The sequence below is a fragment of the Solanum verrucosum genome, unplaced genomic scaffold (genome assembly GCF_900185275.1).
Source record: "Solanum verrucosum unplaced genomic scaffold, falcon-dt-bn FXZP01000132.1, whole genome shotgun sequence".
In the NCBI taxonomy this organism is placed as follows: Eukaryota; Viridiplantae; Streptophyta; class Magnoliopsida; order Solanales; family Solanaceae; genus Solanum; species Solanum verrucosum.
The window spans coordinates 48,625-68,472 of record NW_026020613.1 but is presented as its reverse complement, the minus strand read 5'-3'; the positions used below and the strand labels follow the sequence as shown (position 1 = coordinate 68,472).

Below are 19,848 nucleotides of genomic sequence, written 5' to 3'. Positions count from 1 at the left end.
CTGAAAGAACCAACTAAAGCCGAAATGGAAAAACCCGACTTTATGTGGTTTGATTTGGTTTTTAGATTTAATAAACCGACATAATTGGTTTAGGTTTTTTTTAATACAAACTCAAACCAAACCGATCTATGTACACCCCTATATCTTCCTAACACTTTAACACACATATTTTATTTTACACCATTTAAATATTTATATTATATTATTATATTTTTTACATATTTCGTATACACATTTGTATACGTAAGAGGGGGGGACTTTTCATTAAAGAGGGATACACCTTATTGACCAAAAAGTTTTTTACATTTTTATATATTGTTTCTACTTTTTTATATATAATCTTTACACTTGTGCATATATTATTTATTGTATTTATACTTTATAAATAATATTTACGTTGTTACTACATGTCCTTTATTTTCCTTACAAATATGTGTACATTTTCTTTATACTTACAAGCATTTTCTTTTATTTTCGTACCAACATCACCATGACACTTCACATAGCTTGTTATCTACATATTTTTATTAAATATTGTTATATACTTTAAACATTTGCAAGCGCTATATTTTTAGCCAATGATGAAATTATCATCGATTTGCAAGGCCTCATATGTATATAAGACGGGTTTTTATTTTTTTAGTTATTACATCTTTCATTTATTTTAGTTAATATTTATTTATCACCAACACTTTTACTAAGTGTGTTTACAATAAGTACACATGGTGGCTTTCCGATTCGAAGGACATTCAAATAACATTTTCATAAATTGTTAAAATTAGGCAAACAATATAATACTTTATTTTATTCTTCGTGTATATTGCATATTTATTTCAATTATATATTATTTTGTCTCCTCCTCAATTTATTATGAATATAAAATGAATTCAGCCAAACGGATTTCAAACACTTTTCCAAAATTTCCCGCCCTCTATCTCTCAGTATAAATACCTCCATTACCCATTTTTCAGATTCGCCATTTCAGAACTCTACATTTTCTATGTATACATAGTTTCAAAATTCAAAATGGCCCGTACTAAGCAAACAGCTCGCCAATCCACAGGTGGAAAGGCACCAAGGAAGCAGCTAGCTACCAACAAAATATAATTACTACAAAATAAAGCAAGTCGGAAGGGGATATATATTTGAAATTGGCTATGTCTTACTCTTCACTTGGGTTGTTCCTCCTCAAAACTCCATCAACTACTATATATAGAGGAGCATAGGCAGTGGAGGAAAACATATTACACCATATAACTTGGAGGCAAAGGGAGAATTACTTGGAGACAAAGGAGTTAAACTTGGGGACAAAGTAGATTAATACTTGGAGATTAAGTTGATGGCATAAGCACATTAGTCATCAACTTAATGACATAAGTGCTTATGTCACAAATTAATAGTGTCCCAAATATGTCTTAAATTATTTTAAAATATCCAACACAAAATGTGTCTTAAATTATTTTAAAATATCCAACAATCCCTCATATATTTTAAAATAATTTTGAAATAGAAGAACTCGACTTGTTTTATTTTGTATGATCAAAATGTTATAGGTTTGGTGTCTTTCGGACTATGAACCAAACTTAGACCGACAAAATTTAACTTACAGAATTATTGGTGAAATATAAAATTTCTATGAACCAATTATTCTACCAATCATATTTTAATCCTCATATTTTGTTGGTCAACGCGGTTTTGCGCCAATAAGCCATGAGCGTGCCTGGTATTCATAAGAGCTCTAGAGACTAGGCCAAAATCTCATAGGAGCGGCTTCACTCCACTTCTCATATAGGTGAATTCATCAAGTGTATACTGCTTTAAATACACCATCCACAAGGACTATGAATTCATTAAGAGTTAATAACTCATCCCTCATAATTAGTAGCAGTTCAAGCACTCTCTATTAGTGCGCAGTGTCAATATCGACTTGTTATTACCCATATGAACCTACTTCATGGGATTTCCAATCACATAGGTTGGGTTACCATCTCTATTGACAATCATATTGGCCTTAACCCCATCTCTTTCGAGAATTGAAGAATTAATTTTCTTCCCACAGATTTAGTCAGTGAATCGGCAGAATTCAGTTCTGATTTCACATAATCAATGGAAATTACTCCATCTCTCAGCAGTTGTTTAACGACATCATGTCTCAATTTCATGTGTCTGCTCTTACAATTGTAAGACTTATTCTTGCAATAACAATTGCGGCTTCACAATCCCCGTGTATAAACACATGAGACAATTCATTCTTATCAAAGGGATCATCTGGTAATTTATCCTTCATTAAAGGGATCAACATCCATCATTCATCAAAGGGATCAACAATTCATCCTTTATTAAAGAGATATTCGCTAAGAAATTTCTTAGCCACTCAGCCTAGCTCAGAACCAGCCAGCTCCAGAGCTACAAACTCTGACTCCATAATCGATCTAGCAATGATCATCTATTTAGCTGATTTTTAGGATATTGCACCACCACCTAAGGTGAACACATATCCACTAGCAAATTTTGTTTCATCTGAATCAGAGATCCAGGTTGCATCACAATACCTTCTAATGTAGAAGGAAATTTAGTATACATGATACCATAATTCATGGTTCCTATAAAATATTTCATCAGTCTATTCAATGCAAGTCAATGCTCATTATTGAGATTATGAGTATATCTACTCAATCTACACACATCATAGGCAATATCAGGCATAGTAAAATTCATCAAATTCAATACACTTTCAATAATTTGAGCATATTTAGACTAAGTAACTGGCTCACCATAATTGAGAGTTAGCATTATAAGAAGTGGTTATGTCACATCAAAAGATTCAAAATAATTTAAGAAGTCTTTTCACATAATTTTCTTGTGACAACATTATACCATCTTCACTCCTTATTACTTTAACTCCCAAAATCATATTTACTTCACCCAAATCTTTCGTATCATAATTAGTAGACAAAAATAATTTGGTAGTTTTCATAATATTTAAACTTGTACCAAATATAAGCATGTCATCAAATATAAACATATTATCACATAATCATTGTCTACCATTTTTGCATAAACACATTTATCTACTTCAACAAAAGAAAAATTGTTTCTCAATAATACTTGATCTAATTTTCATGCCACTATTTAAAATAATAAATCTATATGCAACACTATGTTCAGTATATTCAATAAGCATGCAATTAACATTTTAGAACCTATTTTTCTCTTCTCAGGTTCAGGCAACAGAACATTAGTCAGGCACCCCCACACTTTTAAATATTTCACATGTATCAAAATATTTGAATCCAAATAAAATATTAAATTAAGAAATTACATATTATTTATATATGAGACATTTAACATGTTATAATCTAGCATGCAATAAAGAAATAGACAATTTCTTCTCCTTTTTCAACTTGGGTGCATGGCACAAAATCAATTTTGTTTATATAAATGTACCTAGTAGCACCATAGTCTATCACCCAGTTTCTCACATTGGCCATAACATTTATTTCCGAAATGACCGCAATAATCATGTCATCCGTTTCAACCAAATTTATTTTTAGCTTAGCGGGATTGTCATTTCTTATCGATATTCTTTTGCATTGAGGTGTATATTTTTTTTTATTGTGAAGGTTTTATTATTAACATTGGACTTGTAACCATGTATATATACATACCTGTAATTTTCTTTACCGTAAGCCCCCAGCAGAATGACTTGAACGGTCCAATCAGGGTAGCACCAACATTAGTATCATCAATAGTTTCAGGACACATATTAGGGAAAAGGCATAAATTCCCCCTTCAACTTATACCGAAAAGTCAGTTACACACTTCAACTATTATGACGACCTATTACACACATTTACTACTTAAAAGTGAATTTATTTACTCCCTGAGACGTGTAACACCACTCTCACAGCATGTAGTGTATTACACTCGCTGCCACGTCATCGCCATGTCAGTGCCACGTCAAATTTTATATTTTTTTCTATTCTTTTTGTTTTCTTTTCTTTATTAATTAACTTTCTTTTTGTTAACTCTATTTTACACTAATTAATCTCTAATTAATTATTAAAATTCTCTAATAGTTGTATCTTTTTTATAATCCCACCCACTTTCTCTAATCTCATCAGAGAAATCATTCATTTGAATTTATACAAGAATTTTCTTTGTCTTCTCCGGCGAAGAACAACCAACCCATCACCACCATAAGTCCACCTCCACAACGCCATTTGTTCTTTTTTGACGAACCATCAGCCAACAACCACCACAAAACAACCACTCAAAATCCAAATCAATCACCAACAAACACCAAACCAAACCCCCTTACCTTATCCCTTTGCGATTTTATTCTTTTGATTTGTTTTAAAGGTGCGTCGGCAAGCTCAAAGCTTCAGCCATGGCTCCGATGAAGTTCCAAAGAGCTCCATACTTTCAGATCCGAAAAATCAACAAATAATCTGGACAACCAACAACACCACTACTACACTCACGTCATTGTGAATCTTTAAGGTTGTGATGAAAAATAAAAAGTTGTGATGAAAATTAAAGAATGAAGAAGAAGAGGGTAATGGTTGGGGATGGAAGATGTTGACTTTTTAATTCTTTTTCTAAAGGGTAATGGAAGGGGAAAAGAAGATTTTGATTTTTTAAATTCTTTTTTTAACTTTAATTTTTTCTGACGCGCCAGTTTTTTATTTATTTTTTATTTTTTTGACACGTCAGTTTTAGGGAGTAAATAAATTCACTTTTAAGTAGTAAAGGTGTGTAATAGGTCGTCATAATAGTTGAAGTGTGTAACTGACTTTTCGGTATAAGTTGAAGGGGGAATTTATGCCTTTTCCCCACATATTATATGCCATAATTTCTTAGATTGTTGGAAAATATATATAGATGGAAAAATTATAATATCAAAATAATAATACAAGAATTAAGATAAATACTACTAAAAAAAGCAAATCGGAAGAGGATATTTGAAATTGGCTAAGTCTTACTCTTCACTTGGGTTGTTCCTCCTCAAAACTCCATCAACTACTATATACATAGTAGCATAGGCAGTGGAGGAAAACATATTACACCATATAACTTGGAGGCAAAGGGAGAATTACTTGGAGACAAAGGAGTTAAACTTGGGACAAAGTAGATTAATACTTGGAGATTAAGTTGATGGCATAAGCACATTAGTCATCAACTTAATGACATAAGTGCTTATCTCACAAATTAATAGTGTCCAAAATATGTGTTAAATTATTTTAAAATATCCAACACAAAATTTGTCTTAAATTATTTTAAAATATCCAACAGTTGGCCTCTTCGAAGATACTAATCTCTGTGCAATTCATGCTAAGAGGGTCACGATTATGCCTAAGGATATTCAGCTTGCTAGGAGGATTCGTGGAGAAAGGGCTTAAGAATAAGCTTTTTAGGGTTTAAAGACAATTTGTGTTCAATGGTTTTGCTTTGATCTGTTGTTGGAATGCTAGGCTTAGTAGTGTACATTTACTAGATGTTTTCAGTTGTAGTATGTGTAAACTGGTGGTTTACTAGAATTCTGGAATCTGAGTAATAAAATATGTACTCTGTTTTGTTCAATCAAAGATATTGCTATTACATCTGTGTGTTATTTCCCATTCATTGAAGTTTGAAGCATTGCTTGTTGAATTATTGTTAGTAGCTATGGTGACTTATTTTTGCTAATTAAGAAACTTATCATTATCCAATGTTATGGGTTGAACTTATACTGCATTTGACCTGGTAGTAATTTAATGAATTGTCTGTTTGAGTTTAGCTTCGGGCAAAATGAGCTGTGGTGCTGTTGCTGTTGTATTTAAGCTGAGATTGGTCTATTATGAGGTTCCTCAACTCCGGCAAGTTTTAGGTAAGTTTTGAATTTGTATGGCTTTTGAATACTAGATTGCTTTGGGCTAATTCAGTACTATGCTTATCTAAGTTTAAGTCTTGTGTGGCTTCATGATATTATATCGTATTGTGGTGAGAGAAGAATGCTGAAGTAGACCTGCTTTTGTTTTGGCGAGTCATCTAAATGACTTTCTTGCTATGTAATTTCACTTTTTGTTTAGTATAGTACTTTTGCTTAATGTTACTTTGTGACTCGGTTATTGGATCAATATTCAACTTTTGCTAGAGAACTGATTCCTGTCCTGAACTTGTGTGTGAACTGATGTTTGCCATTATGTACAATGATCTGATTGATGAGAATGCCAATCTGAATTGATTTGTGGAAGAATTGATTAACTAGTGTACATCTGATGACTCGTTTCATAGAAGTATATGCAAACGGCTTGTTTATTAACATTTGACATATAATTAGTGAAACCACTAGTTTGTATTACTCAAAATTGAATGTCTTGACTGTTTATATAAATTTGCCAACAATTGAAGACTGAAACACTTTTGTGATGAGTCTTTGGTTACACATACATAAAGCTACTCTATCTAGAATTGGGGAATTTACGTATCTTTCTTTTTGAAATGGTGTAAATTTTTCTTACTTTTACCTTCTGATATTTGGGTATGAAGAATTTCCATTTATGGTACTTATTCAGTGCTTGCTGTTGCCATGTATTTTGGGGAGGAATAAATGTATCTAGATCCCAGAATACTATCACAAAGAACTACTTGACATTTGTTATGGTCGAAAAAATCCTGATAACAAAATGGACTTTTGTTTATGTAGGAGTAGGAAAATGGAATTCCATTACTTTCTGCCAAGATTTGAGGCACTTTTAATTCAACATCGACTCACAAAGTCTTCACTTTGTGGCATTGGTATTTTACAAGCTGAGCTGTGTTCCCTTTTATCAGTTGTCTGAAACTGAATATTATCTTTGTTATCTAAATGCTAGTGTATTTTTTCAGTATTTCACTCAATATCAATGGTTATCGACTTTTTGTGCTAAACTAGACCTCGTACAAGCTTCCTAATTGCATATTTTTTTGGCCAAAAGTCATTATATATGCTGAAGTATACTTGAGAACACCAGACTGCTAGAGAGATTGTGGACAGATTCTTAGACTGACTGTGATACTCAGAAAAATTAAGTTATGTTTGGAAAAGAGAGGAGTCTATTGTTCTTTAAGGTGTTGAATAAGCCATTCTCTTGTCTTACCTCAGATTGTTGGTCTGTGTTACCTGGGAGAGTTTTTGTTTTTTAAGCTTAAGTCTCGACTTGAAGTACTCAGCTTATGTGTAGATTGCAAATGGTTTCTTCAGCGGTTGGTTCTCATTATTAATACTTTCACAACTGAAGAAGGTAAGACTTTGTTCTGAATGTGTCAACAAAGTGATGGAACCAGTCAAATTAATCTATTGGGATAAGTAGTGTACAGTCATATACTTGCTACAAATCTTCAAGATTCTCAACCTTACCTAGACTTCTATATGTTGATATCAGTATCTTCTGAATGCCTGGTATGTATTTAAAAGATTTGTCAATTAAGTAGCTTTCTGTATTTTAAAGATTGGAACTTTTAAACTCAGGTAGGTTAGCTGATGGTGAGACCAAAGACTCAAATTCCATCCTGATTGCATAAGTACCAGTGTAAGGGAACGTGTACACTAAATCAAGAGTTCATGTAAGATGATACTATATAATAATGAATTCAGAATCATAAAAAAGAACTAAGACTCAGCTAAGATCATGTCAGGATTATGTAGGTTAACAGTTATTGAGACTAGAGAGATAAATAGCATCCTGATTGCATACATTAGTGTAAGGAAAGTACGAATAAACTAAGAGTTGGATTAAGATGATAAAAACATATAACGAAATTCTATATTAGTTCAAATAAAAAAATAGTAATCATGTAGTTATTACAACATATATTGAATCATCAGAATATCAAAACCTCTTCCTATTCCTATTCCAGCAGCGTCTAGTAGCAGGAGGGTCATTAGCAAGTTTAGGCATATCGTGGTAGTCAACCAGTACGATCTGTCTCTTGGCTGTCTTTTGCTCTGCTAACCTTTCCTCAAATTTCCTCTTACTTGATTCAAATTTCTTTATTTCATTGATGCTTTGTGTTTCTTTTTGCATTAGTGCAGAGCTATGTATTGGTCTTGTAATTGCATTGCAGTTGCTCTGTTGATGAGGAGGGGCTTGTACTCGCTCGGTGGCCACATTCATCTTCTTCAATGAAGCTGGCATGGTCTTGGTTAAACCACTGGTGCACTGCTTTCTTGCTGTTGATTCCGTTCTGCATTGGGTAGGGGTCTTCTTTTCTGCGTCACTATCAATTCTTTTGTGTTGAATCCGGTCAGTCTCCATCTTCTTGAAACCTTTGTGACTCTGTTTCTTTAGTTGTTTGTGTCCATCAAGCTCCTTTTCGAAAGAAAAATCAGAAAGAAGTTTTACACGAGGAGGAGCAACTTGTACATGTTTGGTGGACATCCTCTTCGTTGATCCCATAGTAGTAGTATTATGAGACTGTCGTTGTGTTCCTCCTTTATGACCATCCAAGTCATGCGTCTCGGGTGTTTTCTTCAACTCTTGAGTAATTGCATTGCAATTGTTGTGGTTTTCCAGAGGAGCAACTTGAACAGTTTTGGAGTAAGTTATTCTAATTTTGAGTGGCTTTGTAATCTGCTTCTGGCTCTGCTGTGTTTCTTCCTCAGCATTGGTCACTTCATCTTCATCACCAAGGACACAGTCTTCTTCCTCAAGAGTACTAGTGTCGTCATCATCATCATCATCATCATCGTCATCGAAGGTACTGGGGTTGGATATCATCCTGATTATCCTGTTTTTGCGCTTGTCAAATTGATGAGGATATTTGATTCCAGCAACTAGGATAGCCTCTTCAATCATGTGGCATATATCATAAGGCTTCTTGTCGATGTAATTCCATTTCATGAATACTTCTTCGATATCATCCATTCTCTCAACACTCTTCTAAGCTCTCACTTTTTTGTTTCTTTGTTTGTTTAATCAACATGACTCAAAGCTCCCTTATATAGGAAATTTTAGGAACATATTTGGAAATAAACCTTATAGGAAATTTTAGGAACATATTTGGAAATAAATCTCATAGGAAATTTTAGGAACATATTTGGAAATAAACCTTATATGAAATTTTAGGAACTTCCTTTCCATTTCCTAAAAGATATTTAAAAATAAACCTTTACCCTCTACAAATTATTAACCTTTACTTTCTCTACACAAAATGGGACTAGGAGTGCATAGACGGTTTCTTCAAGGGATTTTCCATATATGCTACTTATTTTTTTGTTACACCAATTTTCACCCCTTTATTTCCTAAAAGAAATCTACCTTTTATTCGGTTTAATAGTAAAACGTATTTTATCAACTAAATATTACTCCTCTTGAGTAAGTTTACAGGGTAAATAGGAGAATATTTTACGTATAAAAAATATATTTTTGGTTAAAGAAAATATTTGTCCAATAAATAATTTTGACTTAATGCGGAGGTTATTAAGAAATAAAGGAAGACTTTGAAAAACATAATTATAAATTGGATGATCATTTGAGAAATTCGAAAGTTTAATTAGTAGGTGACATGACATACCACATTATCATTTAGGCATATCGTAAAGTCAAATTCTCCGTATAGTTTAAAATGATTACATTTTATCTCACTATTTAATAATTTCATATCAGATTTCACGTTAGATACATGTGTATCACACTAGATACACAATTTATACATGTATCTAGTGTGATTCACATGTATCTAGGATACCAAATACACGAGTGAGATATGAGAGTGACGAGTGAGATGAGAGGGAGGCGAACAAGATCTATCTACAAATCTAAGATACATACGAATCATACTAAATACATGTATCCGATGTGAATAACATGTATCTATGATACTAGATACGTGAGCAACATATGAGAGTGGCGAGCGAAATGGATGATTGGATATAGTGTATCTAGAACAAATTACACCTAATTTTGACCCCATTATCCCAAAATACATATTTTTGGACGTATTTGAACACACTAAAATTTGATAAGATTCGTAATATTACAAACTAACGTATATCTAAGTAATTAACTCCTCAACTAATGAAATTTCAGCAAGTTACCATCTAAAATCAAATGAAGCACTTATAGAAGTGTAAAATACTTTTTTTCCTAATAAATCAGAAACTAGAAACTGCAAAGTAATCATATAACAGTGACTCAAAAATTGTAAAACCGAAAGATGTGCATTTTAGTGATTTTGTTATAACAGTTGCAAAGCAAGAAGAGCTGGCTCTGAACAAATTTTGAAATTGGTAGTCCCCAATCAACACAACAATTGATCATATGAATCATGTTAAGAGCCCATCTCTAGTCCTACTAATAGCACGAGCAACCTCCTCAACCTTAAAGCGCCTACAATACCCAAAGTTCTGAAGTCCTTCCTAGTGTACCAATTCACCCAAACACAATGTCTTTGTCCCCTCATTTGTTTAAGAATTAGTGAAAATACGCTTGCCATCTGTGCTTAATAGTGGAATATTCCACCAACACTTTGCCTTCCTCATGTTAAACCATCATCAATTGATAGTAAGCTTAAAAGAAGTAACTGTTTCTCAAACATCACACAAATATTTTTAAGGAGAAAAGAAAAATTAATCAACTTCTCAGCTAAACAAAGTTAAACTTGTAGCTCAAGAAATTAAGTTAATTAAATTACTTGAATCCTGAATCAATAGACACTAAAGATATATGTTATTTTAAACGGGAGAGTTATGTAACCAGCTAATTACAACAAGGGTTGTGGTGCACTGGTGGGAGTGTTTCACCCTTAACTAGAGGTTTCGAGTTCGAGCCCTGGTATGGAGAAAATCCTGTTGGGAGCGCCACCCCCAAATGAGCCATGCAGGCTACAGAGCGTGATCCAAATTTAGTCGGAGCCTCCAATATGGGTTTCGAACACTGGGTGGGAAACCAAAAAAAAAAAAAAAAGAGGTCTTGGCTTCAAAGTTTGACCAGACTCTTTCCTTGAATCATCTGTTGCTTCTCTGTTCTCCTTGTTTCTTTTAAGGAGGAATTCACCAGTTAGGGAAAGAATGCAATCGTCGTAAATTGGACAATGATTATCATATAAGACTGGATCAACATGTTTGTCATTGTTGATATCCAAGATATTACTAACTACTTGATTCCTAAGTCATATAATCTTTCTCGTCGGTCTCTACCTGTTCACTGTTTGACTTGGCACACCTATTAAGAAAACAATTATTGATATATGTAGATGTTATAAAAAGTTCGCTTGTATTGCTAACTATTGAATTTTTCGTTTCTCATGGCAATATACATCAGCATATTGACCGAGTTCTTGATTGTCATCCCTTTTTCAGTTGATTATTGTAAATGCCATCCTAATTCATTGCCACGAAAAAGAAACATCTTTTGTTTATAATCAATTATCAAATTAAATAAATTAAGAACCAAAATAACATATTTGTTATCCATGGAAGATAATTTCAATCAAATAAAATATGTGAACGACCAAGTTAAAAATATTACCTGTACATTATGTTGGAATGTATGCGTACACCAGTGACCACGGGACCAGGTCCATTAGCAGAATAACAGTGCAGAAAGTAAATATCACAATATAAAACGGGCACAAGATTTTTACGTGGAAACCTCCTTGCTCAAGGGAGTAAAACCATGACCTGTCTCACGTACAGGATTTTCCATACTATTTTTACTAATCTTCTCAAGCAAAAGTAAAACACAGTTTACACCACAACAATGAGATTAACCTCCTAATCTCACACTAAGTAATACAACGATTACTTAACCGAGTCTAAGCAGATACCACACTGCCCACTAAGCTACCTACCTCAAGATAACTTAGACTTCAACTAAGCAGATACAACACTGCCACTAAATCACCTGCCACTAGATGACTTAGAATTTTGACTAAGCAGCAACAATTCTGCCCACTAAATCAGTTGACCTTAACTGACTAGAAGGCTTATCCAGTGTATCCATCTGGTCCCTTGTTGATATGAGCAATGTTCTTCCTTGAAGATGACCTTCTTTTCAAGCTTATGAATTTTCAGAGAAAATCCAAGGTTTTGTTTGCCAAATCTTGAGTTTGTGTTTTGTTGGATGAGACTAAATTAAAATGAACACAAACTCCTTGAAACCGCCCATTGGCTGAGAGCCTACCTCTCTGGAAGGACGTGCACCTACCACATCAGAAGTGATAGCTTTTCTGACAGTTGTCTTGTCGTCCTTTCACATACGCAGTCTTGCAGGGACCAGGTCCCTTGCAAACGTTTCTTGGTGAGTTCTTGAGAAGACTTGCTGGCTCTCTCTCTCCTTTTGAATGAATTAATTAATTTGTTGTTTGTCATGTTGACTAAGTCAACCATAAAGAGTTATTGACCGTTGGACAAACAACTTCGTCCATGCTGACACCTCACCAACCTCTAACACGACAGCTTTACAGTTGTACCCCATTTGAATTTGAACGAGATCACTCTGCCAGGGACCAGGTCCCTGCATTTGTGAGGATCATCAAAACACCTAGAATATAACACATTGAGGACCATTTTGATCCATTTCCATAAAACTATCTTTCACAATTTAAAGCGGGAAAGAGTATGTCAAAAAATTTGTACCAACTGCTTTCTCATAATGTGGCTCTCCGGGGATTCCTTTATCACTCCCTCTGAAAACTTCAATTGGTTCATTGTAATTTTATGTTTCAAGCGAATCCTTCTTGAAAAGCCAGGTCTTTTTGAATTTGGATACATTAAATTTTAGGGTTTCTTGATCCATGAAATTTGTGTGTTGGCTGAGTCACTCATCAATTCATGGTATTCGGCATTTCAGCTAACTTGTTTTGCTTGTATTGGAATTAGGTGTCCATTGTCAATGAATTTTTTTCCTTTTCATCTCCTCATAAGATGAGACACGATCATGAAAATTTGAGTAGCGGTAATGTAGACACAAATGGGGGTTTTCACAATGTAAAGTCACTTCGAGACCTTGAATCCAATTGGGAGGTTAACCTTGCCAAAAGTTTAGAAGACTATTTACTTAAAATTTGTTTTGGTGAGATTGTTGGTGATGATGATGGCCATTGCCTTTCTGTTAATTTTGTTGAAGGTTGGTGCATTTTCAGCACAATATTTCCTCTTTGACTACAAATTTCAAATATTTTGAAATAAATTTTTGGTTATAACATATTGTGAGACTTCTTATGTGATTTCTAAATATGATTTTGATTTCAAGAAAATGAAGAATTTCATGTTCAAATGCACTTGTTTCCCTTTGTCTACAAACACTATCTATTTTTCGGGTCTAACAGGGTACTACTTTTATAGATTTTCTTTTCTTTCCAAGGCTGTCGTATTAATATTTCTTTTCTGTATATTTTGGGATGCATAGATGCATTGCTGCATCAGGGGTAGGTTCAGGTTTACAGCAGGAAAGTTGAATATATGTATTCATTGGTATTGCATGCATTGAAGTTCATTACCGAGAAAAGGTTCCCTTTTTTCTCATAATCCTTCCTTTGTATTGAAGTTGATTCTTTAAGTAAAATATTTTTCATTTGGGTTGTAGAATGTATTAAAGTGCAAGTTTTACCATGTAAAAGAGCAGTCTTGCTTCCCTTTTTTTCAGCGAGGTTAATTTGCTTTTCTTGAGTTTCATTATTGGTGATGGAATGTACGCGTCCACCAGTGATCACAGGACCAGGTCCTTCGATAGAGTTAATGTGCAGAAAGTAAATAGCTGGAAGTAAAATATGCACAAGAGATTTTATGTGGAAATCTCCTTGCTCAAGGGAGTAAAACCAAGACCTCACACACAGGATTTTTCAACTGTTTTCACTAAAACTCCAAGCAAAAGTGAAACACAGATTACAACCACAACAATGAGATTAACACCCTAATCTCACACTAAGTAATACTCATATTACTTACTGAGCCTAAGCAATAATCCTATTGTCCACTAAACCAACTAACTCTAGTTGATCTAGACTTTAATAACCCCACAAGGCTAACTCTAGCCACCAACTCCGATCTCCAAAACAAGAGCTAAACAAACAGCAACTCTGCTGCACCCAAACATCAACTAGCTCTAGTTGACACTCTTAGGCAACTCTACCCAAGAGAACATCAAAACATGATGTAAAAAGGCTTGACGAAAACTTAGATGATTCGACTAACTACCCCTAGTTAATACGACTCAAACTAAAGACTTAGACAAGTAAATGATCTACTATCCTTTATAACTTAGGAGTAGATTTACAATGTAAGCATATAAGACACAAAGCTCAAAATACAACAAATACTCTTCAGCACTCCATCAGGTCCCTTGTTGATATGAGCAGTTTTCTTCCTTGAAGATGGTTTCTTCTTTGTAAGCTTATGAATTTTCAGAAATTCAAATCTTTGTTTACCAAATCTTGGTTTGTGTTTTGTGAGAAGAGGTTATATTAAATAACCACAAACCTCTTGAGACGACCCCATTGGCTGATAGTCTGCTTCTCTAAAAGGACGTGCACCAACCACATCAAATTTGGCAGCTTTTCTGACAATTGTCTTGTCGTCCTTTTCACATACACAGTCTTGCAGGGACCAGGTCCCTTGCAATGTGTTCTTTGTGAGTTCTTGAGAAAACTTGCTAACTCGCTCTCCTTTTTGAATGAATAATGTTGTTTGTTTATTGTTGTATATGTATCAGTCACCAATCAAGAGTTTTGACCATTGTCATACACAACCTCGTCCGCTTTTCCCATTGGTGAAGTACACTGCACTTTTCACCAACAATTTTGACATGACAACTTTACAATTGTACCCCACTTTGAATCTAGACTAGAGCACTCTACCAGGGATCCGGTCTCTGTATTTGTGAGGATCATCAAAACACCTAGAATATAACAATTGGATTAGCATATGTGATCGTTAGGACTTTAATAATTACTAACACGTCAGGAGTGTACGATGATATGCTTGTAGTTACACAATCTGATCACAGGCTTGAATATTTTTTTCATTTTCCTTATTGTCTCTTTCAAAGTTTTTCCAGGTAGACTGCATGTGAAAATATGGTTTATGTTCTTCTAGCCTTTCACAGAAACATTAGCAGCTAGTTTGACGTTAGACAAGACTTGTGGTTATCTTTTGATAAACACAAGACTGTGGTTGTTGCTGGCGAGTTCTTGATGAAATGGTTATTATTTATTTTTGATTGGATGAATGAGTGTCGATCATCTTAAAGAATATTTGTTGTCACTACAAGGCCAATACCTGTCTCTTTGGTTCCCTGTAAATGGCCTGGATAGTGACAGTTCGGATTGAGTTTCATAATGTTCATACATACAATCAATTGGGCTTATGTTGGTAGAACTTTTTCCAATGCTGGCTAGTTCAATTCAAGTTCCAACTTGGAGATAATCAATTAAGATAGTTGAGCTGTATTGATCAGTGGTCACAAACAGGTTTACAAATTCACAATATCCTGATGATATTCCTCTTCTTTTGGTCTCAAATTTAGGTTGTTTCTCTATGTTCTTAATGTTGTAACCATATTCTCAATAGTGGCATGTCAATTAAGGTTTTAGGAAGCAAGTTATTTTGAAGTCTAAAATGATAAATTGTGCAAGGCGCTTTGAACTTACTAGAGTTAGGAGGAGCAATAAGTAGATGCCTGGGGTTTCAGAGACAAGTTCATCGTGTTATGATACTTATAAGTGTATCTTAAAAACACAAGAAATTGAAGCTATTGAACATCCGTTGACATTGGGTGTTATAGGATTGGCGGATTGATTATGTCAATGCTTTTCGCAAGGACACCATTTTCAGTACTCTTCCATCCCCATCTATGTTACAAATTTCCCACTTTGAGACACCTGAATATGATTGTCACATTTCTAGTAATAATGATTCACAAATTTTAAGAATTACATTACTCAGTTAAACTTTGATGTCGCTACTTTTATGTGCAACTACTACCACCTAAATGATACGTAAGAAAAAATTAAACCACATGACAAGTCGAGTTGTGTCATATAAAAATGTAAATATGTGATGAAGGCATAATTTTAGTTTCGTTCTTGAGGGCCTGGCAAGTACTTAATGTAACTAGTTTTTGATGAATTATGTATTTCACTGCCAAAAATATATTTGCAGTGCACCTTCTAATACTAATCGGTATATATATACTCAAAAGGGGAATACCATATTGTCATACTTTCCATAAAATAGAGAAGAGGACCACTCAGGAAGTGTATCAGCAGAGGCAGAGGAAAATGCTAATGATGAAGAGAATGATCCATTTTGGTTCTCAGAGGAAATCCCTGGTAGTAACTTTTATCTCTCTGTTGTTTTGGTGAACATCTAAAATTCAAAATCACCGATTGCGTCATCATCTTTATATTTTGTTTGACAATATTTTGGATAGCGCAACATATAGGGATGCTTCATTGACCCAATTTGTGAAAGCCCCTGCAAAGCTGGTAGTCCTTGAAGGTGACTGTCTAGACTCTACTGGAGATTCGGGAGAACTGGAGTCTTACTTGGTATGGTACTGTTTCTATGTACAACAGTAGTACTAGTCTCGTTGCTGTTTATTTAAGTAGTCATGATTTCCTATTGCAGCTAGCCACTTGTGATATTTACCAAGATTTTATTATGTTAGACTCATGTGATGCTGTAGCAGTGGATTCTTTTTTGAACAATGACGATACCGTGGGAAAGGGGCTGAACAATAGCTGCAGGGGAAACTATGTTGGTTCCAAAAATCAAAAAAGCTTTCTCTCTCCTACTAGATGCTTTGCAGGCACTGCCAACAAGTTTTCTGCTCGAAAGAACCAGGATGCAAATTTTTATGTGACCAAGGGTTGTGAAATGACCCAAAAGGTTCTTAAAAATGTGCTTCGAAAGTTACCGGAAACTTGTTTAGCTATATCAAAAAAATCCGTTTCGTTTTTCGAAAATCCGACTTCATATTCTTGTTTAGGGGGTCAAATTGAGTGGGAAATGGATCTAACCCAAATTTTAGAGCAACCGTATCAAAATCCGAAATTTCCAAGTGAAGCCTTTTTCGAGGGTCTACTTTGGAGGGTCATATCTCCTAGCACACAAATAATTGGGTGGCCCATAACATATCCATGGAAATCCCTTGGAGTTAGCTACCTAACGCACTTCGTTTCACCTCATTCGGAGTTCGGACGAAGAAGTTATTCCCATTTTCGTAAAATCTGTCCGGTAGGAAATGCAATTTCCAATGAGCGTTTTTACTGTTCACCCGCCTCATTTTTTTTTCTAAGTGTTGGACCATTTTTCCAAAGGGCATATGTTATTTCCTATATACCATTAGTTCAATTCCCATCTCTAAAACATTTCCCAAAACACCTCTCCCATACTTAGACACATTTTCTCTCAAGTTCTCTCAAGAACCCTAATCCAAAACCTTCCTCAAGATTGAAGAGACTCTTGCTCCAAGTTCCAAGCTTCCATTGAAGACACTCTCAAGACCTTCATAAGAACTCAAGGTATGTGGTGTTGAACTCATGGGTCCTTCCACCCATAGTGCCTAGACTCTATTCTACTCACTAATTCATGGTTTAAGTTAAGATTCATAAATTAGTCTTGTTCTTTGTAATAATTTCCTACACATTGAATTTTAAACATGAAAAGTGATTGTTTTGAGCATGTTGTGACTCTAGAACTTGAATCTAAATTTGGAATGGATGTGGAGATTTTTCATGTGGTATTGTGGGTGTTAAAAGGTGTTGTTGTAGGTTGTTCACTGGTTTGGCTGCATAATTACTACCCTATTTTCCATGCTCTTTGATCCCATTACATGCCTTCAAGGTGTTTGACAAAATGTCCAACTATGGAGAATTGATTAATCGATGCTTTAAAGCTTGAGTTATGAGATGTATGGCAATCCAGAGATGTGTTGATGACAAACTAAGCTTGTGTATATGTTCATTCCATACATGAGATTGCATTAGAGCCTAATGGGAATTTCCTATATAAAGTGTTGCATGACCATGCCCGGTCCGGGGGAAAAGAACCGGACAACCATGTGAGAGGTTTATATCTCACCACCTAGGATGCTTGGGGTGTGACCAACATCAACCATGTGAGGGGTTTATACCTTGCCACCAGAGTGTCCAGGTGTGAACGGCATCCCCCATCCTAAGTTGGGGTTATAGATTGGTTGGATCATGCATACACATATGATATCTACTATTAGTATAGATTTACTTAAACATGTTTTGACTTCACTTTGATCATGCATCCTCATATTGTTATTCATAATGCCTATGAAACTATTTCTTGTATTTCGATTGTGTCCTTGTCTATTGTTGTGTTGCACCCCGCATACTTAGTACATTCCAAGTACTAATGCATATTTTGCCTACATGATGTCACCATGTAGGGACCGGAGCTACTCTTGATCCTTCTCTCCATTCACGTGGCTAGTACGGTGCTTATCCGAGTTTGTAGGTGAGTCCTCAATGATTCGAGGGCTATGTTATGTTTCCTACTCCTATGTTTTGAGACTTTAGCTTGCAATTGTATTTTGACTATGAGGGGAGCCGGTAGTATGTCATGGCCCCCGTCCTATCTATGTATGTAGAGGTGTGCGTTGGACAAATATTTTGTAAATGAGCTTAACTCTTGTTCTATGATGTCATTTTGAAATGGTTTGCCCTTAGTCCCTATTTCCCGTTAATTAATGTTGATTGTGCTTCCGCGACCGATGAAGTGTGATGACAAGTTTGAGAGACTTGTTTGGGGTTCCTTCGTGTTCCTCATTCGCCATGTCACGTCTAGGCCCTAGGCTTGGGTCGTGACAGGTTGAACCTGAGTTTGATCCTGGAAGTTATAATGGTGATTGTGACATGCCTGATAATTACGACGACAACCATGGAGGTGAAGATGGATATGTATAACCTAGAGATGTAGATGACTCTGATGATGAAAACCCATGGAATCATTTGAATCCCCATGAACTTGGCACTTTGAAAGTAAAATCATACAGAAAAGGTTGCAAAACTTTCTTTCTCATTGTGTGCTTCTCTTTGACTAGTATTTTCGTAATCTAATATAGATCTCATTCATTTGAGCAGTTAATTTCAATAGGAGGCAGGGTGTGAATTCCAGAAAATGTCCATCTTTGGCTTCAGAGTTTCCACTTGCCAGATTACATGGTACCATCAGTTCAGACCTCAATGATATAAAGGAGAAAAAATATTGTGCCATGAAAAAGCAGGGAGACTCAGAATCTCTTTTTGAGAAGGTTTTGTTTGTTGATCATGATTCATGTATTTGTATCTAATATTGCATGTCCAAATTGTTTAATTGCACTTTCTATTTGTAGTTGTGGGAGTCACGTATTAGGGGGGAGAAGAAAGATTATAATTGTGTATTTGGTCCTAATGTCACGGACTTAGAGTCTCACTAAATCTTTGTGCGACACTTGACAACTTACTCACTACTTTTTCAAGATTTTGTAAGCTCAAATAAGCTTTTTAATTTGAACTTAAGATCGCTAAGAGAATGCAAAGAAAGACTTAGAAAGATTTAGAGAGCTTTTGGAAGAAGGTTTTTGTATTGCTTGAAAGAATGCTTTACAACTTGGTTGATTCCTAGCAAATGAATGCCCCCTCTATTTATACTACAACCTAGGGGTTAAAGTGCAATTAATAATTACTTTATAAGTCCCTAAAGTATTTACACTTTGGTCCCTCTCTAGAATTCTCTACTCATTCTAGGATATTCCAAAGCCTTATTGAAATATCTAAGGGCTACTAGAGTTCTCCATAAGCCTCTCCACAACTCTAGATTCTTCCGCCCCTATCCGGATGCAAAATTTGAGTGGCAAAGTGGCGGGACATGAC

At 35.0% G+C, this 19,848-nt stretch overlaps 2 protein-coding genes and 1 pseudogene across 2 annotated transcripts; 2 read left to right on the top strand and 1 right to left on the bottom strand.

Moving 5' to 3' along the window:
- The first annotated feature begins 1,026 nt into the window (after positions 1 to 1,026).
- LOC125811334 (histone H3-like) lies at positions 1,027 to 5,402 on the top strand. The gene is made up of 3 exons (XM_049490836.1): positions 1,027 to 1,089; positions 2,130 to 2,226; positions 5,296 to 5,402. Exons 1-3 carry the CDS (start codon positions 1,027 to 1,029, stop codon positions 5,400 to 5,402), a joined length of 267 nt encoding a protein of 88 aa, XP_049346793.1.
- Positions 5,403 to 7,853: 2,451 nt separating this feature from the next.
- Positions 7,854 to 8,888, bottom strand: LOC125811333 (uncharacterized). Its single transcript, XM_049490835.1, has one exon. It carries the CDS (start codon positions 8,886 to 8,888, stop codon positions 7,854 to 7,856), a length of 1,035 nt encoding a protein of 344 aa, XP_049346792.1.
- Positions 8,889 to 12,889: 4,001 nt separating this feature from the next.
- On the top strand, positions 12,890 to 19,286 carry LOC125811331 (condensin-2 complex subunit H2-like; annotated as a pseudogene).
- The last annotated feature ends 562 nt before the right edge of the window (positions 19,287 to 19,848 follow it).